Raw genomic sequence first — 27512 nt, 5'->3', positions numbered from 1 at the left:
GATTCTGCTTTGTGTGTGTGTGTGGAGAGGGGTGATCACACCATGATAAAACTGGCTTCTACAAAGCAATGCTGTTTGTACCAAAATATTTAATGAATATGCTTGTTAAAATAAAACCAACAGAAGAAACAGTAATACAATTTTACTGGTTTATATTTCAATTCGTAAAGTCGACACACTGAAACTACCCTAGCACAGTGTCCACGCACCAAGGACTGGATGAGCTCACAGCTGTTTGGGGAACCAAACAGGAAAGACACAGAAAGGGGGGGGGGGGAATGGTTTGGGTGTAGGAGGGTTGTCACTTGTCACCTCCCTTATCACGGAAGACCTTAGCAAGCTTTAGTGCAGCCAACAAGAAACGAGATACAAAACAACCCAAGTGTCTTTATATACAAACCAGTGCCTCTTAGAGCAGCTACCTCCACACCGCCCGCGGAGAAGACAAGCTCATCTGCGAGACAGCTGACGGCAGCACATCACTATATAAATTAAATGTCAAAGTTATTTAAAAAGGTGCTAAAATCTCCATTCCATAGCTTTGAAGTGAGAACTTGCAGCCCATCTGAACAGTGGGGTCACACCTGGCCACACTGGGGAAGGGAAGGGAAGGGACGCAAGACAGGAAGGAAGGTAGTGGCCTTGCACATGTATGCCCTGCACAACACTCACAGTGACACACACAGCTCAGCGTCTTCCTCACACAATTGTACGACGTGTTGTGCAAAAACATGGAACCTTGAAGTGAGGGAGCGCGTCACACTGTCGGGAGGAACGCAGAGCCTCACAAAGCTTGAGTGAAAGTAAGTGCCCAAAAATAGCCACGTAACCAGGTTGTGTAGATCTGGGGTCCTAGTATGGGATTTAACACTGTCAGGTGTACTGGGAAAAGATATTATCCATATATACACATATACAAGACACATTAAGCAAAATACAATTTGTCCACGTTCTGATTAATCCAGCCTCACAGTTAACACCCAACCAACATTTTTGAAGTGATTTTGGCAACTAATGCTAAAAAAACAAAAGCAGAAACAAACCCACATACCCAGAAACGATGAGAATTGCATAGAATTGATCAGAAAAATGTGAAAACTGTTAAACCAAAACCTGTGCATTGTGTAAGTTAAATAAAACTAGATGGTTTCAACTACACCCATGAAACCTTACTGAAAACAAAGTGCTTCTCCATGTCTACCTGTGGGACCCTCTGCTGGCCACTGGTGCAGATATGAATTATGTGAGTTACTGATCCCCTGTCTACCCCCACCCCCACCCATTATATATAATATGTATATTTTTTAAAAATTAAAAGGTTAAGAAAAAACACCAGACTGAAGGATCCCCAAACTCTGGTCATGTAAACTCAGCCTTTGGGCTGGTCAAGTGGTGACCTACACCGGGGGAAAGGCCTGGGAGGTCACACCAAGGAGTGTTTTCTAGAGTGGAGCATCAGCTGAGCTTGCAGGCCTGTTAGTATCAGTAGTTAGAAGAACCCTACCCCAGAGGCTGCCTGCTTTGTAAGCTCTGGTCCAATGACCTACCAGCATGCTTCTATGGATCTGACTTAGGTACATTCTGGTCCTGGGACAAGTCAGAGAGTCACACATCTGGCCAAAGAAGGCAACAAAAGGTGTCATGTTTTCTGAAGGTCTGGAAGCAGCCGCTGCTCTCAGCAAGTTTCTTTCCCTTGAACCCCAGTTGCCGTCTTTATGGAGCTCAGTGTTCGGTTGAACCACGTCTTCTTGGCTGCCTGTACCTCATTGAGGGCAAGACCTAAATGGTGCTCCAAGTCCTGTAAGAGGAATAGTGCACGTGAGGATGCTGGGCACCACTGACAATGGCACTGCTTCCAAATAGCTGAGCCAAGACAAAAATTAGGCCTCTGGAAATCCCCCTATTATTTCAAAGTGGCATAGAAAGGTCTAGAATGCCTAAAGACTTGGAACCTTTCTTAATTAACATACACCTGTTTCTTTCTTAGTTAATTTATTAAAACAGCCTCCTAATTTATCATCTACCTCCCCTGTCCATCCATTGTACACCAGGCAGGTGGGGATAAGGCTTTACCTCTGATTGCACCGTTTAATTCCCAGCACAAAAGTTGATAGTTTAAACTCTCTAGTGTGAGATGCTTCACAATCTGGACCCACTGAGTCTCTCCAGCCTTCAAGCCCACCCCCACCCCTGCTCCATGGGTGGAGCTAGTCCAAGGAACCTATTAGCTGGGACTCTTCTGAGGAGCGGCTGGTGAGTGTGAACCGCCGACCCTGCAATTCAATCTGATCTTGTGGTCCAGTGCATCATCCCACAGAGCCACACCAGGACTAGGCATTAGTGAACTGAAATGGAGTGGTATTGGCTAGCCTAATAGGGCAAGCCTTTTCAGCCCTCGGTGCTACTGATAATGCCACTCAATGCTCACTGTACTTTCTCTTCTGCATTTGGCAAAGCCCTGCTCATTCTTTGATCACAGCCTTTCCTGATTGTCCTAGATAGTCACACAAGCCACATCTTAGCTTTGCAGTCCCAGCACCTAGAACAGGGCCTGGCAAAGAGCAGATGCCCAGTGAATATGTGCAAAAAAGGAAGACCACAGGCCCTAACTCTTGGCTCTTACCACAGTGCTCGGTGCCTACCTCTGCTGACTATCAGTGCTGGTGGGACAGTGATGTAGTTTGAAGATGGCCAAAATCACCCTGAGTTCATGAGAAATGGAGGTTAGACAATGAGGTCATCTGCCCAAAGTCACAAAGGTCGTTAAGTGATAGAAGCTGGAGAAAAGCCCATTATTTATGCAGCCCTTACTTGGGCTATAAGGAGCTCTTGTAGCATAGGGGTTACGAGTCAGAATGCTAATCTCAAGGTCTGCCATTCAGCAGGAGAAATATGAGGCTTTCTGCTCATGTAAAGATTTACAGGCTAGGAAACCCTATACAAGGTGGTCTCTATGAGTCAGAACCAACTCCACAGCACATAACCATCACTACTTTGGGACTATGACAAAAGCTTTCCGTGTACTGACTTCACCCTCACAGCAGTGCCATTAGCAACAGTCTCTTCACCTGCATTTGTGCAGTGAGGCTCCGTGACTAACAGTTTCGTGGTGTAGTCTTATGATTCCAAAACATGTTTTCATCTGCTCTACCACAACATCTACATTTTGTGCATAATTATCAATAGGACAAGGTGTAGTCTTAGGATAAGGAAAACACTGACTAATCATACTGAGTAACCAAGTACTAGGCTTCCACTTGTGAGGATTATGCTCCAAGTTTAAAAAAAAAACCACACAAAAATACCCCAAACCACAAGCACGATTTCTGGGGTTCCCAGTTCACACCAAAAACCGAGTCCCACTGCACGAGCAACAGACAGCACCATGCTCCCCAGAGCTCAGGGCTTACCTGGATCTTACACTCAGCTTCCACCAACTGGAGCTTCGTCTGTGCCAGTTCCAGCTCCATCTCTCTCAACTGGTTCTTGAGTGTCTCCTTCTCTTCATCTGTGTCCTCGTCTAAAACCTCCTTGGCTGAACTGATGCCCTTTACACGTCCTTCTTTGTTGAAGAATTCCCGGCAGCGCTCACAGTCATCAACTTTTTGCTGAAATTAAATGTCAGATTTAAAGGGACAAAGATATAAAGAGAAACTAGCCCTTTAAGATGGTAAGCGCATCTCCTTCCAGAGGTTGCCAAGAGATCCAAGAAATGCCTTCTCTATTGAGTTCTGAAACTTCTGGAAACTACTCTCTTTTAAAGATGGCAGATAACCTATTGGAAAAACACCTGGAATTTTATGTCCAAAGTAATTAAAAAATATTCTTAGGTCCTGACCCAGATAGCTAACTTCTAAGGACTTTTGCTAGGAAAATGAAAAAGCAGTCAACTACAGCAACATGTGGCTCTGGAGCATAAGCATTAAACTGCTAATCGCAAGGTTGGTGATTCAAATCTACCAATCTCCTTGGAAGCTATAAGTCAGAATCAACTTGATGGCACTTAGCAACAACAACAAAATTAGAGTTGACAGGGAACAAACTATCCAACAATTGGGAAACAACAAAAAATATCTCATGCTAGAACTTTTGGCAAGATGGCGGACTAGGCAGACACTAAACAGACCCTCTGCAACAAAGATACACTAGACCAAATGAAGCAGACACAGAAGAAAATTCTGGAACCCTGAACTTCAGAGGACAGGTTAGAGAAGTGGATTGAATGCTTGCTAGGAGTAGAAGCTGATCAGGGGCTGAAAGAGAGTGACTGGTGAACAGCCATCAAGACATGGCACAACCATCCTGTGAACAACTTTGGCAATAGAAGGTGACCTGGCTCTGCAGGTTCACACAAGTGACAGGAAAGGTGCGATGCCTTCGTTTTTTTCCATGCTCCCTTGGTAATTGGAGATGTAGCCAACACCCATGCTCATCTCCAGTGCAGACCCTGCTGTCCAGTTCAAAACCATGCAGTTAGGGACCGTGGCAGTGTGAGGCAAGGGACTGCTGCACTGCTTTTGTGCCTGGAATCAGGTGGGCTCACCTCCAGAACACCATTTAACCAGTCTCTCTGCCCCCAGCTTCCCTGTGGTCCTATCAGACACTGAAACCAGCTCAGTCAAGGCCTTCATGAACTACTTTCTGATTGAGTGTCCTGAACATAGCTAATAGCTAATTTCAGCTAGGGCCAGGACCTCCACTGTCCAGATCCCTTCTACGCCCTGCGTGTGAGCTTCCTGACTTGCAGGAATTTCCTCCTCTCTGGGTCAAACAGGTGCACTGGTTTTTGTTTTTTTTCTTTTATTGTTTTATTTTGTTTTTTCTTTCTCTTCTTCCTCCTCCTCCTCTTTCCAGTCCCTTGAATCTCTACTTTTGTCTTTCTGTCTGTTTCTCATTTCTGTTCTTAATCTTTTTTCCCTTTTATTTTTCTCTTCTATAGCTCCATTATCCCATCCCTCCTTTTTTCTTTTTAATTATGCTTATGTGGGTTTTTAAGAATTTTCTTATTTTACTCTTCTATATAGCTCATTTCCCAGTCCCTCTTTCGTTTTTATAGTCATTAGTTTTTTGTTTTTTTGTTTTTTTTTTCTGGTGGTTCTCTGTCATTCTTTCTCTTTTCTTTTTATTATTTTATTTTCATTGTTGGTTCCTACTTTTTTTTTTTTTATTGTTTTGTTTTCTTGCGTGTGTGTTAGAAGGGGTTTTCTCATTTACATCTGACAGGAGACAGCAATTGTGCCCATCTAGTCCAGTCACAAGCATACCCTCCTTACAGCTCCACCCACTGGGCAAGACCCAATACCAACTCCTATACCAACTGATCAACACTAGACAGGAGCCAACACCAGCCAAACTGACCTTAAACTGAGGTGGCATGAATGAGAATGAGACCAGTGTACATGCTTCCATTCTCTACACCCATAGGAGACAGTTGGCAAGAGCCAAAGAACACATCAGCATACAATCATCAATTAAATACAAATACGACAACCCCACAATGCCCAAGAGACAACAGGCAATTGTAGCTCACACGAAGAAACTAGAAAATGGGTCAAACAAATGACCAAGATACACAGCCAGAAAACATTTCTGAGGAAGAAAAGGTAATCGAACTCATTGAAAAAAGCAAGGCGAACACAGAAAAACTTGTGAAGGATTTAGGAAAACACTACAAAAACAACCATTTAAAATATGCAAATTTTGAAACAATACAAAATCTGCAATTAGAAATCCAGAAGAATACTAAGATTTCAGGAATGGACAATACCCTGAAAAGACAAAGGAGAAGATATGTGAAGCAATGGAAGCCCAAATTAGTGAGTTTAATGATAAACTTCTGAATACTAGTTTACTAAAAGAACAATCAGCAAAAATAATAAGAAAATCCATATAAAGACTGAGTTATATGGGACAGCATGAGGATAAACAACTATCAGAATTCCACAACGAAGACACAATAAGCACAGAGAAAATTATTGAAGGGTTGTTGGAAGAAAGCTTCCCTAACACTATGAAAAATGAGAAGATAAACACAGAAGAAACTGAATGAACCCCAAACAGGATAGACCCTAAAAGAAAATCATCAAGACATACCATAATCAAAGTTTCCAGAATCAAAGACAAGGAAAGAACTGTGAGAGCAGCTTGGATCTCTCAGCAGAAACCACGCAGGTAAGAAGGTAATGGAATGACATATACAAAACTCTAAAAATGCTATAAAGGATGTTGTTCTTCAGCGTGAAAGCCAACAATAGCAGATAACAACCTGAGATTACCGTCCATGGCAACACTACCCAGAACTCATCCAGATATGGTGGTGGTAGTTATGTGCTGCGGAGTCAGTTAAAGTATTTAAAGTAAAACAAACTTGTAAGACTGAAAATAGGGAACCAGAGATAGCATTTAGTATGATGTCAACTACAAAGCAAAAAGGGAAGAGTATAGATACAGAATTTCCAGATGGCAAGGGAGTCAAGCAGATTTCAAGATAAAGCAGACTGTTTCAACTAAGGGAAAAAATTAGTAAATTACAGGGTAACCTCAAAGAAAACGCATTTTTTGATAAAAAAAAAAAAAAGAAAAAGAAAACCAGAAAATTCAATAAACATTAGCACAACAAATGACAATGAAAAGAAAACCCATCCAAAAAAATGAGCCAGTACAGTAAATTATGTAGAACAAAGAAACCAGCAGCACACACACACACACAAAAAATACAAAAAACAGCAAAATCACAGTGTGGTACTAACTGACTGAAAGGTCAGCAGTTTAAACCTACCAGCTGCTCCTCGGAAACACTACACAAGGTCGCTTCACTGAGTTGGAAACAATGATGTATGCAGTCTATTTAAAAGTTTTTGAAAATTTTTTTTTAATAACCAGAGAAAAGTTAAGTGTTGGGTAAAAGAAATCAGACACAAAAGTGTATTGTTATAAAATATATACACCATATTTCATCAACATAGATGCCAATGATTACAGGATATACCATTTCATATTCCTCTAAGAAAAAATTCTGCTGCAATTAAGCCACCAATTATAAAATTTGTTCCTAATTTCAGAACAAAATGCATTGCATACCTTTGAGATCAGAAGAAGTAGACTGCCACACATGACACCACCACCTAGTGGTACCTGGTTACCAATACCAATTGCTCAGGACGGGGTCACACTGGAGGATCCCGGATAGTGTAGAAGAAAATGTGGAATGAAATGAAACTCAGTATTATAAAAAAGACCAGGCTTTCTGGTCAAAAAGAGACTGGAAGAACCCAAGACTCTGGTCCTCTCTCACCCTTAAGGAACTCACCCTGTGGTCCAATTTTCAGCCAAGTGGTAGATAGTATATGGGGGTGAGGGGTGGAGAACACTGGTAAGGTTGGCTAACCAAAGAATGGTTAACCAACCCGTTTCCAGACCAAAACGGCAAATTCAGAAGGGCTGGGGAGGAGGGTAGAAGGGCAATAAGAACTAAAGGGAGGAAGAGGGATAACGCAGAGGGGACTGCAATCATTGAGATGAGATGAAACGAAAGAGTATGTATGATTTGTTGAATGTAAAACTGATGATCTGTAAAATGTCACTCAAGTCACAATAAGTTTTTTTTTAAAAAAAGTAATGCATAGAACAAATGAAATTTTGTGTTAATATTAAACCAAGTCTGTATATCAAAGTGTGAATAATGATGGCATCTGGGAGTAATGGGATTAAGTCTTTTTCTTATTTACTCTCACTCTAAATTTTCTGCAATGAGCACTAGTTTTAAAAATACACTCCTGGTAAAACACTAATTAAAATAGAGGTCAGGTATATATGCAAACTTGCTTGAAAGGCAACCTCCTTCCCCGACAATGTTGCTTATGAAAACGTTACAAGAATAGACCTTTACCTGAAATCCTTTCTTATGTTCCTGTCCACTGAGCTGTAAGTGTCTCAGTACAGTATCTTTCAGTAAATTACTATCTTAGTAAAATGTGACAAGTGCTCAAATATAGGTATAGCTTTAAAAACAGAAAACACCAAGTAATAAAACCTACCAATCTAACAACACAGCATTAAAAATCATTAAAAACAACAAACAGGGAAAAGTAGTTAGCAAGCCACCTCACTGAATTTGGATCCGTTACAGCAGACAGAGTTCAGGTGAGGTGTATCCATTCTACAGAACCACCCTTGGGAAAGACACATCACAGCACATGGTCCTGACCACCAATCCTCACCACGCTCACAGTCCTATCTGCAAGGTCCTTGGCCTCAGGGTGGTGGTCCTTTGAGACCCCACAGCAATCAACCGACTCCAGGAACCCCATGTACTTTAGAGTTGAGTTTAAAGCTGGAGCAGCTTTTGGGCTAGTCTAGGGTGTGGAAACATTTTTCTGCCAAAGGCCATGTGGATATTTATAACCATTCATGGGCCATACAAAATTACCAACTTAAAAATTAGCCTGCTACAGAGGTAACAGAAGCAAATACTATTGAATGATGACGCATGGAGGAGACTGAAATCATTGCAATGCAACGATGAGTGTAAAACCGATGTTCTCCCAAGTAAACTAGCACTCAATTCACAATTTAAAAAACAAATAAACAAACAAAACTGAAAAATTAGCCTGCTATATTCAGTCAAAATTGACTTTACTCATCCCTTACGTGATGGCTGGAACTTCAGTTGCCTTGGCAAGGTCAGACCAAATGACTTTGCAGGCCACAGGCCAGATGCTCCCCAGGTCTGCTCTGTATGCCCTTTTACATAAAACAGGCACAACAGAGCCAGGACTGTGACAGCTAACTTACAAGTACTTGCTGGCTTCTTTCACTTTGGACGTAAAGGTAAAACTGACCCATCCCAAAATCTGTTTTCCTGATTGTAGCCAAAAAATGAGTATGGTGGTGGTGTGTCCTCAAGTTGGTTCCGATGCATAGTGACCCTGTATAGGGATTTGGAGGTGGTAAATCTTCAAGGGAGCAAAAGCCTCATCTTTCTCCCATGATGGATTTGAACTGCAGACCTTACTCTCGGTTAGCAGCCCAACTCTCGTAATTCACTCCGCTACCAAGGCTCCTTAAAATGACTGAGGATGGTCCAAAAATCTCTTTAGTGAGAAGATTGATAGTCTTACCCGAATTTTCTCAATTTCCACTTTATTAGCTGTTTGCTGTTTCTCCAATCTTTCACTCAACTGAGAACAAATCTGAAAAACATAATGTAAAACAACCACCTCTTGAGCAATATAATCATCTGGGCTCAGGATAAATTCCATAGTGGAAGCTGGAATATGCTATATAGAATGAACACAATACAAAAACAGGCTGCATGGGAGGTGGATGAGCAGAGGTTCCTCCAAGATAGGTCACCTCTGCATCCAGGTGCCTGGAACTTACAAGAAGCTTTTGGTGTCACAATCAGTGGCCAATGGTTTCTGAAACTTGCCAACCTCATAAACTAGCATCAGATCCAGGATTCTGACAACACAAGTAGCCAAATGGAAACCTTAAGTTGATAATTCCAAAATAGAAGCACACTCATGAGTGTATTAGTGCTGCCTACATGCTGGACACCGTGCCAGACACATTACACATATGGTCTTACTGAATCCTCCCAACAGTCCTGCCCTGTTAGGATTATTTTCCATAGTTTATAGTTGAGAAAGAAGTGAACTTGTCAATGCAAGTGGTAAAGCCAGGATTTGAAACCAGGGTGTTTTAAAGGAATTGGGTCCTGGGAGGCCCCACCACCCCAGGGTACCCAGGAGCGACCCACCTGCTTATAGTCACCAATGATAGAACTGTTTTTTTTAATCTCAGATTCTGCCTTGTCAAGTTCCCGACGGCACATTTCTTTTAACTGCACACAAAAATAAAAGTGAATATTTTTAGGGAAAAACTCCAAGGAAGCTCTGGAACGTACTGCTTAGTTCTGGACTTCCCAAAAAGTGCCTGATTTACTGGCAGGGCCCTTATCTACTTCCCTCTTTTCCTCTCAGCAGGACTAAGCCTGTTTTTGATTCCAGGAGCGGATGTTGTTAAGTGTCATCAAGTTGGTTCCGACTCACAACGACTCTGTATAGGGTTTCCAAGGAGTGGCTGGTGAGTTTGAACCACTGACTCTGCAGTCCAGTGCATTAACCCACAGTGGCACTCACAGGATTCCGCCAGGAGAGGAACAGTGAAACATTCTGAAAATGGGTGGTTGCTTAAATCCCTCCCTGCCAGTGTGTTTGACCCCATGAACCTTGGCTGAGGAGGTGGTGGTTGGATGCCACCAAGTCTGTTCTGACTCATAGCAACCCTGTATATGGTTTCCAAGGGTGACTGGTAGTTTTGAACTGCTGACCTTTCCATTAGGAGTCCAGTGCTTATCCTACAGTGCCACACCAAGGCTCGACTGAGGAGGCAGTCCCAGCCAAACACAGGTCAAACAGCTAATCAGAAGACTAGAGGTGTGTGTTTGTTTTTCAGCACCTCATAGTTTTTGTAGAATCTGCTTGTCAGCCTGTACCTCAGGCAGTGCTAGCAGAGCCCAGGAGGGTATAGTCAGGAGGGAGAACCAGGGGCGGGGGAGGGGAGAATGGTTTGCTCCAGAGTCAAAGCTCTTCCTGGGGGTGGCTGGCTGCAGGTCAGTGGCCCACTGGCTAGGAGAACCTAGCTCAGGCTAAGATTTCTTGAGTTTACTCCATGGGGGAGACAGGAGAGGAGAAGCAAGGAAAGAGCCAGACATTGTGACATGGTACCTGCTTTGGACAGAAATGCTAACCCTCTTCTCTGTTACACTCAGATGCTGATACACAAAAATTTCTCCTACTCCACTGAAGGATGGGCCTTGACCCACTGTCTCCTCCTAGACTTTAATTATTAAGAATGTTATGCTTTACACAGTAAATAAAAAGGGGCTCTGGAGAGAAACTGAAGCCAGCTGTCTCGGGGTTTTCCAGTGCCAACAGGAAGCCACCAGCTGAACTCCAGCTCAGGCATTTATAATTTACAGGAATGTGAACAAAGGGAGAAAATTCCTCTCACCTGAGCAGACTCTTCTTCCAGCCTTCTTTTCTCTTCCTCTGCATCAATCAATTTTTGTTTAGTCATAAGCAGCTCCTTATTGAGTGCATCTGCCTTTTCCTCAGCCTGAAACATACATACATTTAAGAGATGATGTCAGAAAACAAGAACTGAAAATCAGAAAGGGTTTAAATGACCTAGCACAATCCTATTTTATGAGGATGGGGAGATGCGATCCAGAGGGGGGAGGATGACATATAAGTTCAGATCAGAACTCAGACAAGAGTCCATGCACAAGTACCTGACCCAATCTCCTGCACAGACTTTAGTGCAAGACAGTGGTTAGGAGTTCAACCTTTGGGACCTTAGACTGCCTAGGTTCTACTGGCCTCATCCATTAACCACATGCCACCTGGACAAGTCACTATGAACCACTCTGTGAGCTTCAGGCTCTTCATCTAAGAGGTAAGACATGAAAAGCACACTCTACAGCAGCTGGCACACAGTAGATCCACCAAAGTTGCTGGTGGTGCAATTTGTAACTGCCATCGAGTTTGTTCCGACTCATAGTGACCCTATATAGGGTTTCCGAGGAATGGCTGGTGGGTTTGAACCACCGACTTTGCAGCTAGCAGTCCAGTGCTTATCCTACAGCAACACATCAGGACTCCAACTGTCATTATTACTAGTAGTAGTAATAACAAACTAGCGTTCCTTCTCTCTACTGCCAGGCTTTCCTCTGCTTTACTGACCAAGCTTTGCATTTCACCTGATGACACTGTTAATCTGAAATGGTCATCGTCTCCCCCAGTCTTTTCCTTCTAGGCTGACAATGGTACCCCTTATTGGCACCTGACAGAGTTCCGAGGGTAACTGGAGAATGAGTACCAAGCTAGAGGGCACTCAAGGAAGTGGGGCAGTCAGCACTAGATAGAGGGGCTCTGCCAGTCTCCTAATATACAAGCTTCCTAGCTCAAGTGGCACCTAGCTAAAGTGGTGTAGCTGACCCCTTGTTGTTTACTACTCTGCACTTCCTCTCATATCTTATTTTGGGGGCACAGGTTCCAAAGGGCTGGGGCCTCCTTTGGGGAACTGAGAAAGGCCAGGCACTACCGGCACACCACACCTGAAATTAAGTGGGTTCTATCCTTTCTGGGAAGTAGCACATCATCTCCTCCTCTACTGCGAACCCAAGAAGCAATCAAAATGGAAATTGAAAGAATTAAACAACCAGGGAAATAACTAGTAAAGAGAAGGAAGCCCTGTTAGAGACTTTGCTTTACAAACCGCTAAAACAACCTACGATCCCTCTTGGGCTCAGCTAACATCTTTTGAGGACAGTTTTGGAGCATGTACCACATGCCCATGTCTCATTTCATCTACCACACCGTGATGGATAATGCTTGCACAGATACTGATTATAAGGAGTACGAGGGAGTCAGGTCATGCACTTGAATCTTCTGATCAAGAAATCTGAGCTTTTACCATGACTTCACTTCAATGCCTGCCCACACCAACTCCCCAAATTATATATAAAAACGGATTTCATGTTTTTTCTGTGAAGAAGTGATTTCCATGCACTCTTACAATGCAGGTAGCAGAGCTAGAATCTGAAACCAGGTCACCTGACATTGAGCCTAGATTTGTGCCGTGACTCCAAGAACTGACTCTGTTGCACAGAGGCTACGCTGGACTGATCTAACCAGGGTCCTCTGAAGGCACCACACTCTTTCCACAGTCACGTATTTACATAACCATATGAGGAGAGAAGATCTCCACATCCAACCAGGAAGAATAAGGGTCCAGACTTACCCTCTCACTGTAAACAGACAACTGAACAAAATATAAGAAACAACTGTTTGCAGACATTGAAAACAATTAAGTGCAGGGCTATGGTTCCTGAGAGAAAGAAAACAAACAAGATGAGCCCTACTACTGCTCCTGACTTTCTGTCTCGAGGTACTTTCTAGACCAAGAACAGAGTTAAGAGACTCCAGGAGGTCTCAAATGGTTAAGGAGGCTGAGGTGACTGGAAGCCACAGGGCAAAGGTCTGGAAAAGAACAGCTAACATGGCAAAACAGAAGATAAAATTAAATCATGAAAATATCTAATTAAAGCAAAAGAGGGCTTCAAAAAAGACCGTGAAAAGGGAATGATGAGGGAAAAAAGGACCAACAGCAAGGTGGTACACATAAATCCAACTATATAATTATATTAAGTGTAATAAGCAAACATTCACTTAAAAGGCACAGCTTGTCAGACTGTATAAAAATACTGCCTAAAAAATTAATTTTAAATACAAAAGCAAAGATATGATAAGAATAAAAAGATGGAATAATCATTAAGTTTTTTAAGAAATCTGCTGTTGTTAGGAGCCATTGAGTGGGCTGCAACTCATAGCGACCCTGTGCACAACAAAATGCAATACTGCCCAGCACTGCGCCATCCTCAGAGTTACTATGTTTGAGCCCAATGTCGCTGCCACTGTGTCAGTTCATCCTGTTGAGGGGCTTCCTCTTTTTGGCTCACCCTCCACTTTACCAAACATGGACGTCCTTCTTCAGGTATTAGTCCTTCCTGACATGTTCAAATTATAAGAGACAAAATCTCGCCAGCCTCACTTCTAAAAGCATTCTGGTATACTCCTTCCAAGACAGATTTGTTTGGTATTCTAGCAGTCCTTCGTATTTTCAATATTCTTCTCCTGTCCCACTTTCACATGCATATGTAGTGAATGAAAAGACCATGTCTTGGGTCAGACACACTTTAGTCCTCAAACTGAAATCTTTGCTCTAGAAAACTTTATAAAGTGGTCTTATGTGGCAGATTTGTCTAATGCAATACACACCATTTGATTTCTTAACTGTTGCTTTCATGTTAAGTGTTGTTGTCAGTGGATCCCCCCAAAATGAAACCTTTGACAACTTCAATCTTTTTTCCGTTTTTCATGATATTTACTGGTTCAGTTGTGAGGAGTTTTGTTTTCTTTATTGTAAGGTGCAATTCATACTGAAGGGTGTAGTCTTTGATCTTCATCAGCAAGCAAGGTTATGGTTATCTGCATATTTCAGGTTGTTAATGAGTCTTCTTCCAATCTTGATGCCAAGTTCTTCATGTGATTCAACTTCTTAGATTATTTGCTCAGCACAGAGACTGAATGTTGTTAAGTGCCATCAAGTTGGTTCTGAGTCACAGTGATCCTGCATAGGGTTTCTGACAAGCGGATGGTGAGTTTGAACCGTCGACTTTGTGGTTCAGTGCTTAATCTACAGTACCACACCAGGACTCCACAAATTGATTAAGTATGGTGAAATGATATAACCATGACACACACTTTTCTTGGTTTTGATCCATTTAGTATCCTCTTGTTTTGTTCCCACAACTGCCTTTTGTTCTATGGGCAGGTTCCACATGGGCACAATGAAATGTTTTGCTATTCCCATTCTTTGCAATGTTATCCATTGTCTGTTTTGATCTACACAACTGAATGCCGTTCCATAGTCAACAAAGCACAAATAAGCATCTTTCTGACATTCTTTGCTTTCAGCCACCATCCTTTTGAATCTGGCTTGAATTTTTAGTAGTTCCCTATCTATGACCTGCTGTAACTGTCTTTCAATTATCTTAAGCAAAATTTTACTTGTATGTCATATTAATGATACTGTTCAATTTTCACATTCCCTTGGGTCATGTTTCTTTGTAATAGACATAAATATGGATCTTTTCTAATCACTTGGATCAGGTCTTCCAATTTTATTCACATGGGTAAGTGAGCACCTGTAGTACTAGTTTGTTGAAACATTTCAACTTACATTCTGTCAATTCTTGGACTCTTGCTTTTTTTTTTTTTTTTTTAACCAATTTGATTACTTTTTGACTGAAGAAGTAAGCAGGTCTTTTTTTTTTTTTTTTAACCAATGCCTTCAACGCAGTTTGGACTGCTTCCTTCAACACACACTGGTTCTTGTTCATATTGCTACCTCTTGAAATGGCTAGATATTGATCAGTTCTTTTTGATGGTGTGTTTGTATATAGTCCTTCCATCTTCTTTTGATACTTCTTGCATCAGTCACTATTTTGCCCACCAAATATTCAATATTGTAAGTTAAAGCCTGATTTTTTTCTTCAGTTCTTTCAGCTTGAGAATTGCTGAGCACGTTCTTCTCTTTTGGTTTTGTAACTCCAGGTGTATGTATATCTCATTATAGTTACTTTGTCTTCTCAAGCTTCCCTGCTGAAATTTTCTGTTCAGTTCTTTTATTTCCCATTTCTTCCAGCCATGTTAGCTGCTCAATGTTCAAGAGCAAGTTTCAGAGTCTCTTCTGACATTCATTTTGGTTCTTTCTTGTCTTTTTAATGACTTTTGGCTTTCTTCATGTATGATGTTCTTGATGTCATCCCACAACTCCTCTGGTCAACACAACAATGTTAATTCATCAAATCTATTCTTGAGATAGTCTCTAAATTCAGGTGGGATACACTCAAGGTTTTACTTGGTCTCTTGTGGACTTGTTTTTAATTTCCTTCAGCTTTAGCCTGAATTTACATATGAGCAACTGACGGTCTGCTCCAGTTGGTTTGTGTTTATCATCTGGTGAAGTCTATATATACAATCACCTATTATATTTTTGGAAAAAAGCATTTGCAATGAATAAAGTTGTTTGTCTTGCGAAATTCTACCATGCCATCACCAGTATTGTTTCTATCAAGGCCACCTTCCTCTTTGTTTTCAACTTTCAGATTCTAATTACCAGTTAATTATTAATGCATCTTTGATCAATTTCAGACTGAAGAAGTTGGTAAAATTCTTCAAAACTAGCTTTGATGGTTGGTGCATAAATTTGAATAATAGTTACATCAACTGGTCTTCTTCCTGGTAGGTGTATGTATATTATCTTATCACTGTATCTTGATATGTTCTTTTTGACGATGAACGTGATGCCATTCCTCTTCAATTTTTCATTCCCAGTTTAGTAAACCATGTGATTGATTGATTCAAGATGGCTAATACCAGCCTTTGTGTTTTGTGATGAAATTATCAGCAGAGTCCTGGTGTGGCACTCTGGGTTAATGTGCTGAACAGCAAAATTGGTTTGGATCACAAGGTCCATGGTTCAAGCTTACCAGTCACTCCTTGGAATCCCTATACAGGGTTGCTTTGGGTCAGAACCGACTTGACAGCACTTAACAACGTTAAGTCAACCAACAGTACCAGTCTACTTTGTCTCACTAATTCCTTATGCATTCCATATCATTTTTGACAATTTCTAATTTTCCTAGATTCATATACCATAGATTTCTGAGTGCTTCCCCTCTCTGAGTTTCAAGTTTCCTGACTTGTTAAAACAATTTTCATCCAAAAATGGGGCTCAAGCTACTTTCATTACAAGGCTGAAGTAAGAATTAAGAGATACTGACTAAAGTGCTTATTACAATGCCTGGAATACAGAGCCTTAGTAAACTGGAGTTCATTTATTATTGTTTCTCACCTCTGATGCCAGGAACATAAACTAGCTATGCTCTTTGACTACTGTGTCAAGAAGTTTATTGATTACCTTAAACTAATAGACACCAATATTATTACTGGCCCTATCAGACGGAATAATAATAAAAGCAACTGTTAAAAATAATTCTAAAACAAAATTTTTCCTAGAATTTTAGTCTAAGATGCCTCTGAAGATAATTTCATCACCAATCACACAGACTCCTGTCTAAGACCAATTTCCCTTTTTTCCTTTCTGTGTGAGCCACAGCGGCTAGAGGACATCTTAGGGATACACCTATGACCCTGCTTCAGTAGTCCCTGCTCAGTGTACTCCCCCCTCCTCCACTGGCTAGGAAGGAATGTCTGAGTAGTGAGGGAATGCCCCACGTATAGTGCTTCTTCAAAGAGAACAGAGGGTATGCACCATAGGAAAGAAACTCAGAGCTCAGAAACAGACTGATAAAAGCCCCATGTCAGTGAGATCCCTAGGTTCTGGTCATTGAGGGACAATGACCTTGAAACACCTTCCCTGCAAAAATTGGAAATGCCCAGATATATCCAATTACTTGTAGCAGAAACGTAAAGGGAATTTGATACTGAGTATGCCTGATTTTTGGGCAGTGTATTAGTATATACAAGCATGCAGTTTTCACTATTACCCTGTTACGTGGCTATTATTCCGCCTCCTCTGTTTACAGGGTGTCCACGGTGAGCATAAAACTAGAATAACTGGTATTTGAACTCAGGTCTGTACCAAATTTTCAACTCCATTATTCACTTTCTAAAGACAATAAGAACCAGTAGATACTGCTATCTCTCGCTTTCTCCTGTCATCTGACATGTGAGCCACTTTGAGAATCTAAGGGAGCACTGAATTTCTACCTAAATGCACCAAATTTTCAAGACCTCCTGAAGTTCCTGGACACTTTGGACTTCGATAAATCATGTAACTCCCTTGTAAACCCTGAGCGGCCTGAGCTGTCCCTAGAGCCTTAGGAAACCAGTGAGCAGAAAAGCAGTCTTATGAGGCTAAGGCTAGTAGGGGAATCTAAATCAGAGGTTGGCAAACTAAGACCATGGCTTCATCTGGCCCACCACCAATCTGTGTAACTCAAGTTTTACTGGAGCACCTTGAACATAAACCACAAATGAGAGAATATATCTTTTTCTAAGGAAAACTTATAGTCCGGAAAATGGATAAGCATCTTGTCAGGAAAGTCTTCACCTCAAAAACTTTAGGATTAAGGGATGTAAAGAAAGATGGAAACATATGCTGAAAGAAACGACTAATAGAGTCACAAGTTGCCGAGGTGTTGAGCTGCATTCCAATCAGCAAAACTTCCTCCAGAGGCACATGCACTATGTAACATAACAAAATTGTTCTTGTTTTAGGAAGCATTCGTTGAGGGGAAAGTTCAAAGAAATCATAATGACTAAAATATTACCGTCCAATTGTGATAGCATAAGGATTGGCCAGAAGGTCCCTTAAACTATGAATTAAAGACTGCCTGTACAAAAAGAGAAGGCTGCAGTGAGAAGGGCTTAATTTCAAAGCGATTATCAAGACTCCCTGAAAGAAACACAGATACAAGTTGAAACACAAGAGACAAACTTTGTAGATAAACAGCTAGAACAACAATCACTAAAATGAAAGGATTTCATTTGATCTTTCCTTTTAAGTCCCGTTAAACTTACATTTAATGTGGTCTCTATGGGGTATAATTGATTAGTGCATTCGGCTGTTAACCCAAAGGTTGGTGGTTCAAGCCCACTTAGGGATAAGTCTTGAATTTTAAGAAGCTCGGGTAGCACATATGTTATGAGTCGGGCTGCTAACCTCAAGGTCAGCTGTATGAAACTACCAGTTGTTCCGTGGTAGAAAGATGAGGCTTTCTGATTCCGTGAAGATTTACAGCCTTGGAAACCCCATACAGGGTCGCTATGAGTGGAAAACAACTCAGTGGCACACAGTCACCACCAAACTTACATTATCCAAGTCCTTTCGCAGTGCAATCTTGCTGGTCACTAGTTCGTGGGCTAAGTCATCGTTTTCCTGTTCCAACCTCATGTTAGCTTCTTGAAGACGTCGATTCTCCCGCTGAAGGATAGAAAGGAACCAGTTAAAGACACATAAAAAACAAATTAATGTCATTTTCTCTGACAAACTTCAAAATTAATTTCTAAGTCCTATGGTAGCGTAGTGGTTATGAATCGGGCTGCAAACCGCAAGGTCAGCAGTTTGAAACTACCAGCAGTTCCGCAGGAGAAAGACAAGGCGTTCTGCTCCCGTAAAGATTTACAGCCTTGGAAACCCTGTGCAGGGTCACTATGAGTCGGAACCGACTCCATGGCACTTAACAACAACAACAACATAGTAATACTGGGAGATGTGACTGAACCTGGATGTGTCTCCAGTCAACTGTGGCATGGTAGGATCAGCACTGGACTGCGAACCACAAGGTTGGCAGTTCAAACCCACAAGCTGCTCCTCAGAAACTCTACAGAGGGTAGCTAAGAGTCAGAACAGACTTGACAGTACTTCACAACAACTACCTTCTCCATAAAGAAATACTTAACTGCTTCAGTGACCTTGTCAAGCAGCTATTTCTTATTAACTACGGCGAAAGGCCACTGAACTGTAACAAACTAGCCAGGTGGTTTAAAACAAAACAGCTCTTGCTTTCTCTTTTGCCAACACAAACTGAGACTTGCGCAGTGGAACTGAGTTTGAAAGGAGCACAGTTTCATCATTCCATGAAAGGCTGAAAGCTCCTCACATCATACGGCCAGAGCAAACAAACCTCAAATCGCTCAATGGGGTCTTCTTGTTGAGCCTGCTGTTCTCTCATGGTGTGATACTCCTTTTCATACTTTTTCAGCTTCTTTTGACTAATCTGTAGGAAAAACCACAGCACAAATGAAAAGGTATCAAAAGTGGTGGGTGCTTCAGGACCTGTATTGAAGACGAAGACTTCTGCTGCTGTGGGCTTCCCCAGTCATTAGGAATGTAGTGTTTACTCTTTTTGGAAAGAAAGCAGTAAGTTGAGTCCATAACCCAAAATTCTTACTCAATGACTATTGTAGCCCAGAGTTCTGTGGGGAATATTTGATTCCTACGATTTTACTGACAGTGTTAGAACAAAAATACCCACTGATTACCCCCTTTCACCTGAGTTCTAGGTTCTTCTTGTCAATAATAACAGTAACAAGCCAGCATTTTATTCAGCACACATGACAGCACTAAGTGCTTTCAATTGGGGACCTCACAACAACCTCTACAAATTATACCATCAGTGTCTTCATTTTACAGGCAAGTTAACTGAAGTAAGAGGAGGTTATATAGTATGTTCAAGTCACTCACTTTGGAATGAGAAGATCTGGGATGTGGCCCTGGCAGTAAGAATCTATTTGGTCTAAGCTTGTAGTCCCTACACTAGCCTGTCACCTTTCCCACCTGTGCTCTCCATTAGGTCCTGTGATGCTTCCCAACAGGCATCACTCTAGCCACCCTGAAAAACACAGCTGTACTGACTCCGCTTTAACTATTCCTTAGTCCCAATCAATCTACTGCTCTCCTTCTCTCAAGCATTTTCTTACCATCCACTGCGGCCCTCAGCCCTGTCACTTGTTACCTCCACTGCTTCATGGCCTCTCTTTCCTTAACCTTTCCTTAATCTTGATTACTCTGGAGAAAGGGCCTTCTTGAAGGTAACCAGTGATTTCTGTTTTGTACCATCCAGTGGTCTCACCTCTCCCTAATTAGAGTTCAAGAAAGCGAAGTGGATTGGTCATGTTAAAAAATGAAAATTAAGCATGACGCTGATGCTTTAACATTTCTTTTCTTTCTAGGAAATCTTTCCCCTCCTTCCTTCTGTGGACTCTCCTTCATCTAATACGCTCTCCCATTCTTTTATTGGGTGACCCCTTATCTTTCTTCAATCTCACACATAATTTAGGACAGCCCTTCAAAATCTTTCGTTAGTCCTTTCTTTGATTCCTTCTTACACACTATTAGCTGCTTCCCGCTGGTGCTTTTAAAATTACATTTTTTAAATTGATGAGAGAAATAGAAAAATGATCAAACAGGTAAGGTATAATTTGAAAAGCCAACTCTAAAGTTAACACTCTGCTTATCTGTTCTCAAAGCTTCACTTATGAACACTACACAGCTGACTCACAAATCTTTTAGCCCCCACTTCCAGGTAGCTAGGACTCTCGAACCAATCTGGCCCAACTTCCTAATTTATAGATGAAGAATCTATAAAGCCCAAGTGTGCAGTGTGTTGGCATCGTTCTCTCCTATTCCCTGTCCCATTACATTGCCTTTCCATCTTCCTTCAGCTGCCTGATGTACCTCTCCCACTGACTGAAGCACACACCTCCCCTAAGTTGGGTGTTAACAGGTCTGCCTCAATTGAAGTTCTATTGATTGAGTTTGGCTGCCACCCAAGGAGAGGCAGCCAGGAGGATAACACTATGCCCTGGCTGCAGTCTTCAACAAGACACCCATTAAACACTTGGGGTGAGGCCACAAGCTGGAGAGTCAGGCCATCTTTAAAACCCATATCTTATGCGGTCTGAGGCCAATACCAGGGTAAACTTTTATTGTGCACCGTTAAGTGATTCACAAAGAAAGAGCCTAAGTAAAATGTCTGTTTGATCAGTAAATTTATAAACAATTTTAACAGATCAATCGGAGAAGAAGAGAACATAAATGAGGCTTGTGGACAGTGCACATTTCCTCCCGGGGCTCTCTGCTATTAGTCTGGGCTTTAAGAGACACAGGAGGGCGGTGGGTATGAGGCTCCCCCTAGCGTTTTGACAAGAGCAACGACAAAAAAGAACTGGGGGGCTTTAATAAGTTTATGGAAAAATTCCATTATATTTTCATTCCATTTTCCACAAACTTTTTGAAGCCCCCTAGTATAAAACATTTAGTCAAATCTTCAGGATTCAATTTTTCATTCTTATCTTACAGTAAGAAATAATTCCATTTATCTCCCTATTCCTCCCCCATAACTGTATTTTAAAAGGCTTAATTATATTTTTCCTACATTTCATTATTCCTTAATATATAACTGCTTCATTATCTCTGAAAAAAGGCAAGAGGGAGCTCAGCTGTGTACCAACAGTACCTGGTTGAAGCTACACCCTCTATACATGCTGTATCATTTGGTTCTTAAAGTTAGTGCCAGAGTTACACATACTTCTTTGCACTTCTCATTTTCTGCATTGAACATGAATTATTTTAAGAAAAACAATAAATACTGTTTTCAAATAATTCCAATCATTATTTTGGGTCCCTCTGGGTGAAAAACAGCTCTCCACATTCCTCCAGTGGAAGGTGTTTCTGCTGGGCTTTGACATCAAATCCCCGGGAGCATCCTCTGCAGGCCCACAGTTCTGGTCGAGTTCACCAGCTTAGTGTTGTCTCCCTGCACCTCAGCCTCACCCATTATTCCTTCATTCTCAGTCTTGCTCTCTTTCTCTCTCCTGTAAGCCTATCAAACACAACATAAATAAAATAGTCCTGCCTACAATGGATTAGCGTAGTGGTTACGAATTGGGCTGCGAACCTTAAGGTCAGCGGTTCAAAACTACCAGCCGCTCCGCGGGAGAAAGATGAGGCTTTCTACTCCCGTAAAGATTTACACCCTCGGAAACCCTGTACAGGGTCGCTATGGGTCAGAACTGACTCGACGGCACTTAACAACAACAACAATGGATTTGCAGTGAATCCTAAATTTTGTAGCATGGGTGTGTCTGCATATCACAGACAACTAGTTAGGCTGCCTCTGAGGCCCAAGTCCAAATCCAAATCCAAACCCAATGCCATTGAATCGATTCATCGCAAGACTGCAAATCACTATGGGAACAGACAGCCTCTTCATCGTCCTGTGGAGAGGTTGGTGGGTTTGAAACGCCAACCTTTCTGTCAGCAGTCTAATACATAATATAAAAATGTGTCACCTGAACTCCTTCTCTGAGGCACAGAGCCCAGGAAAGAGACTGATGCCTGATACCTGGATGGGGAACCAGGAGGAATCAGCAGCAAAAACAGTGATTCAAGTCTGCTTATGAGGCTGCGTACAGAGGAGACTACTACTTCTCAGTCTGTTTGTTTTATCACTGACGTCTTCTCCAGGTCAGAACTGTGTCTCATTCATCGTTACACCCTGCCCATGCCTATCGAGAGTGCCCAAGAATGACTGATAAATTAATGAGAAAAGACCCTTTCTTCCCTGCATTGACCTTGCTTCTGAATGGAAATGGCAACCAAAAAGAACACACAATGCAAGCCTGGTCCTGGGCAACCTACACCTGGCTAACTCCCATACCTATTTCAGATCAGAGCTCTAACATCACTTCTTAAGAGAGCCCTTCCTTGACACTGTCCCATTTGTCCATGTCTCTCTTTTATACACCCTCACAGTGCTTACTTGTCTTCCGACTAGGAAAGAGGCCAAAGGCCATTTCTGTTTTGTTTGCCACTGTATCTCTACTGCCTAGCATAATGTTTGCAACATAATTGGGATTCAATACACAGATACTGAACAAAATCGAAGCTAAATGAGAGGCACTTATTTATATCTTTGTTAGGCATTAGTGACACAAACATGTGCACAGATCACAATATGCAAACTCCATGAGGAGGACAGGAACCAATTTATCGTGAGATTTCTAATGCTTAGCACATAGTAAGCATAAAAATATTTAATGAATGGGAACATATTCCCAATCATAGAAGTCCAAGGTTTGTTTTCTCTCTCTCTGATCGAAACAAATAACATTTTCATTGACTTCAGGAAGCAAGGAAATCAGACCTAGAGCTCTAAGTCACACACTTACTGTTGGCTGAAGGCTGGTAGAAATCACAGCTTCACACACAGATATTTTGCCTTATTGTTATTGTTATGTGGCGTGGAGTCGGTTCCGACTCATAGAGACCCTGTACAGGATTTCCGAGGCTGTAAATCTTTACAGGTGCAGAATGCCTCATCTTTCTCCTGCAGAACAGCTGGTAGTTTCGAACTGATGACCCTGAGGTTAGCAGCCTGATTCGTAACCACCACGCTACCAGAGCTCCTTATTTTGCCTTATAAGATTAAATTCTAAATTTAATGTTTGTTCTATTCATATGTACTTTTGGGTGTGGCTGGAGCAGTTTATAATTTCCTGGGATAAGACTAACTTTGCAATCAATGTTTTGCCCCCCTCTGCAATTAGCACGGTAGGTGTTCACACTGTTAGAAACAGCCCGTTTCAAAGAGAGGTGACTCAATGGAATGCGGAAATCATCGGACAATCTCTTTGATATCCCAGGCGAGTAAACTTTTGCTAAAGGTAATACAGAAAGAGCTACAATGACACATTGACAGAGAACTTCCAGAGGTTCAAGTTGGATTCAGAAGAGGCCGTGGAGCAAAGGATATCATATCACTTGCTTATGTCAGATGGATCTTGGCTGAAAGCAGAGAATATCAGAAAGATGCTTACCTGTGTTTTATTGACTACGCAAAGGTTGTCGATTGTGTAGATCGTGACAAGCTATGGACAACATTGCAAAGTATGAGTATTCCAGAACACTTAATTGTGCTCATGAGGAATCAGTACCTGGACCAAGAGGCAGTTGTTCGAACAGAACATGGGAACACTGAATGGTTTAAAATTAAGACAGGTGTGCGACAAGGTCGTATTCTTTCACCATACTTATTTAACCTGTATGCTGAGCAAATAATCTGAGAAGCTGGGTTATATGAAGAAAACTGTTGCATCAGGATTGGAGGAACACTCATTAACAACCTGCAATATACAGATGATACAACCTTGCTTGCTGAAAGTGAAAAGGACTTAAAATATTTACTGATGAAAAGCAAAGAGCACAGCCTTCGGTGTGGACTGCATCTCAATGTAAAGTAAACAAAAATCCTCATCACTAGACCAATAAACAACATTCTTATCAATGGAGAAAAAAAAGATTAAAGTTGTCAAAGGACTTCATTCTTCTTGGATCAACTATCAATCCTCACAGAAGCAGCAGACAAGAAATCAAACAAAGTATTGCATTAGGTATATCTGCAGCACAAGACCTTTTTAAAGTTTTGAAGAGCAAAGATGTCAGCTTGAGGACTAAGGTGCGCCTAACCCAAGCCATGGTAATTTTCAATAACCTCATATTCACGCAAAAGCTGGACAATGAATAAGGAAGACCGTAGAAGAATTGATGCTTTGAATTATGGTGTTGGGAGGAGAATACTGAAAGTGCCATGGGCTGCTAAAAGAACCAATAGATGCATTTTGGAAGAAATGCAGCCAGAGAGCTTCTTAAAAGTCCAAGATGGCCAAACTTTGCATTTCATACTTTGGACATATTGGCAGGAAGGACCAGTCACTGGAGAAGGATATCATGTTTGGTAAGGTGAACGGTCAGAGAAAAAGAGGAAGACCTCCAACAAGATGGACTGGCTAAGTGGCAGCATCGATGGACTCAAGCGTGGCAACAACAGTGAGATTGGCCCAGGATGGGGCAGTGTTTCATTCTGCTATGCATAAGGTCACTATGGGTCGGTACTGTCTCGATGGCACGTAACAACAACATCTGGGAATACTGCTCCCCATGAGCTTCCAGAACAGACAGTCCACAGGAGGGAGATGGTGCAGCCTGCATACTAACAGCATGGGCACTGCTGTAGGAGAACAAGGCATGTGTCCTGGCTCCTCTGGGGACTTCACCTTGTGACCATGGCTAAGCAAGCTGCCTAATTTTGCTAAATCTCAGCTTCCTCATCCATAATAATGCTAACAGTCTTTAGGATAACTGTTGTTATATGAATCAACTGATATACAATGTAGAGTGCCTGGCACAGAGTAAGGTCATTTTATTAAATGGTACCCATTACTCGTTATTATCTGGCATCCTGTCATACAGCAGAGACAGAGCTATCTTCTGAGCATGTGCTACAAACAATAAGCCATTTAAACAAAGTCCATTTAACATTGAAAACCATGAAATAAAATGTAATTTGGAAGAGAAACTCAATTCTAAGTTTGGGTTAGGAAACTGTTGGAAAGGTCTGATCCCTGGTGGGTTGGAGTTACAGGATGAGAGAAGGTGTGAGGTTGTGCATGACCAATTGAGCAAGATTGATGTATGTTGAGTGCATGGGTGGAGGGCAATAGGAGACAAGCAGTCTTTGGCCCTAAAGTCCTCATTGCTTTGTGTGTCAGGATTTACAAGAAGCTAAAAAAAAAAAATTAAGACAAATCCATCTACCTTTTAAGAATGTAAATTGTTTGGGACAGGGATTTTGCATTTCAGTTACTGATTAAAAGAACCTGAGGTTTCCACAGAACGTTTTAGTTAACAAGGTGCTTCTGGATCTACTGATTTATTTAATCCTTAAAACAACTTTCAGACATGGGTAGAAGAGGGACTAGCATCTTCATTTTACTGTTTAATCAAGAGCTGGATAGGTAAAGTGACCTGTCCAAAGTCAAACACCCAGTCTGCTAAGAGTCAGGGCCTCCAGAAGAATGCAAATTGCAGAGGGAGGCGGAAGACTCTTGTTTCTTATTCTATGTGGTATGCTCAGTACTGATCAGAGTTCTCAGCATATTAAGAAAATTGACCAGGGCTGACAATGAACTGCCTTTAGGAAAGTACTCTGGATACCTAGGCAGAGGCAGAGAACAGGAAAGGTCAAAAGAGCACAGGTGTTTAAGGGAAGATGATCATCAGCTGTGACTTCAACAAAGGCATCATCTGACTTCTCTCTCACTGTAACGTGCCATGTCAACCTACACTGGTCACAAAACAAGAGACTGAGCAAAGGTTCGTGGTATTCTGTGGCCTGCACTCTTAACCACTTTAAACAACTATTTTGAGCCTTTTTATTTAATTTGCCCAAAGAAGCAGTAAATTAGTAAGTAGCAGAGGACCCAAACAGATGAAGATCAAGGGAGATCAACTTAATACAATAAATAAGAAACTAGCAACTGGCAAATTTTAAGTCCTATTATATAGAAAGACTCCTGGTGTGGTGCTGTAGGATAATGCACTGAACCACAGGGTCGATATGAACTGCAAGGTCAGTGGTTCAAAACCACGAGCTGTTCCTTGGATGCCCTAAACAAGGTAGGTATGAGTTGGAACTGACTTGATGGCACTCAGCAACAACAGCTGCAGTAAACAGTACCCACTCAAAAGTTTCCCCATGGAATCCAATTTTAAAAGATGGGAACAAGCAAAGACAAAAAACTATAGCCTGGTTCAGTTATCAAACAAGCAAAAGTTGGCCATTGTGTAGAGAGAGCAAGTTTTCAACTGTGACAGACTGAGTTACTTTATCAACACATGACAACATCACCAAAATGGGCTAACAAGTGGCTCCTGTCTTCACTCAATCCTTCAAGGACAGCAAAACAAAATGACTGTAAAAGCACTGATTTTAGCGTTGGAAACTCCTAGGATTGAATCCCAAAGCCACTAATGGCCGTTACACTTTGCTTATCTAAGCTTCAGTGTTTGTTGTTGTTGTTGCTGTAAGTGCCATTGAGTCACTTCTGACTCACAATGACCCTGTATTTCCGAGGATATTAATATTTTTGTGGGAGTAGAAAGTCTCATGTTTCTCCCTCAGAGCAACTGGTGGGTTCAAACAGCTGATCAGGAGTTTGCAGTTCAGTGCTTATCCTACAGAGCTACTGTGCTCCCAAGTATACATCTGTAAATGACCCTACTGTAGGGTAGGGATTCACTTAACCTATCGTACTAGTCAAGATTCTGAAAAATTTTTTTAAAACATGACCAGTGAAGTCACTGCCCTCATGCAGCTTAAAGCCCTACCACACACTGTCAGCATTTCTCAAGCTAGGGGTACTGAAGAAAAAATTCAAGCCTCGACTTTCGTTATTGAAGGATTATCTGGGCAAATTGTTGAATGATGCAGAATGCATCAAGAAAAGACAGAAGGAATACACAGAGTCATTGTACCAAAAGGAAATGGTTAATGTTCAACCATTTCAAGAGAT

At 41.6% G+C, this 27512-nt stretch overlaps 1 protein-coding gene across 2 annotated transcripts in view; it reads right to left on the bottom strand.

The window, feature by feature from the left end:
* Positions 1 to 1291: 1291 nt before the first annotated feature.
* Positions 1292 to 27512, bottom strand: part of RABGAP1 (RAB GTPase activating protein 1) — a 174012-nt gene continuing 147791 nt past the window's right edge. Inside the window, exons 19-25 of one of the 2 annotated variants that reach the window (XM_006834741.1) lie at positions 19283 to 19375; positions 18469 to 18579; positions 11017 to 11121; positions 9761 to 9844; positions 9120 to 9191; positions 3411 to 3608; positions 1292 to 1798 (exon numbers count right to left, since the gene is read on the bottom strand). In XM_006834741.1, the coding sequence (XP_006834804.1) occupies positions 1676 to 1798; positions 3411 to 3608; positions 9120 to 9191; positions 9761 to 9844; positions 11017 to 11121; positions 18469 to 18579; positions 19283 to 19375 (786 nt within the window). In that variant the 3' untranslated portion in view covers positions 1292 to 1675. The remainder of the gene's footprint in view (positions 1799 to 3410; positions 3609 to 9119; positions 9192 to 9760; positions 9845 to 11016; positions 11122 to 18468; positions 18580 to 19282; positions 19376 to 27512) is intronic. The other variant, XM_006834742.1, reaches the window with a different exon arrangement.

The sequence above is a fragment of the Chrysochloris asiatica genome, unplaced genomic scaffold, assembly GCF_000296735.1.
Source record: "Chrysochloris asiatica unplaced genomic scaffold, ChrAsi1.0 scaffold00014, whole genome shotgun sequence".
In the NCBI taxonomy this organism is placed as follows: Eukaryota; Metazoa; Chordata; class Mammalia; order Afrosoricida; family Chrysochloridae; genus Chrysochloris; species Chrysochloris asiatica.
The sequence above is the reverse complement of the archived record's forward strand: the minus strand, read 5'-3'. Positions and strand labels throughout refer to the sequence as shown.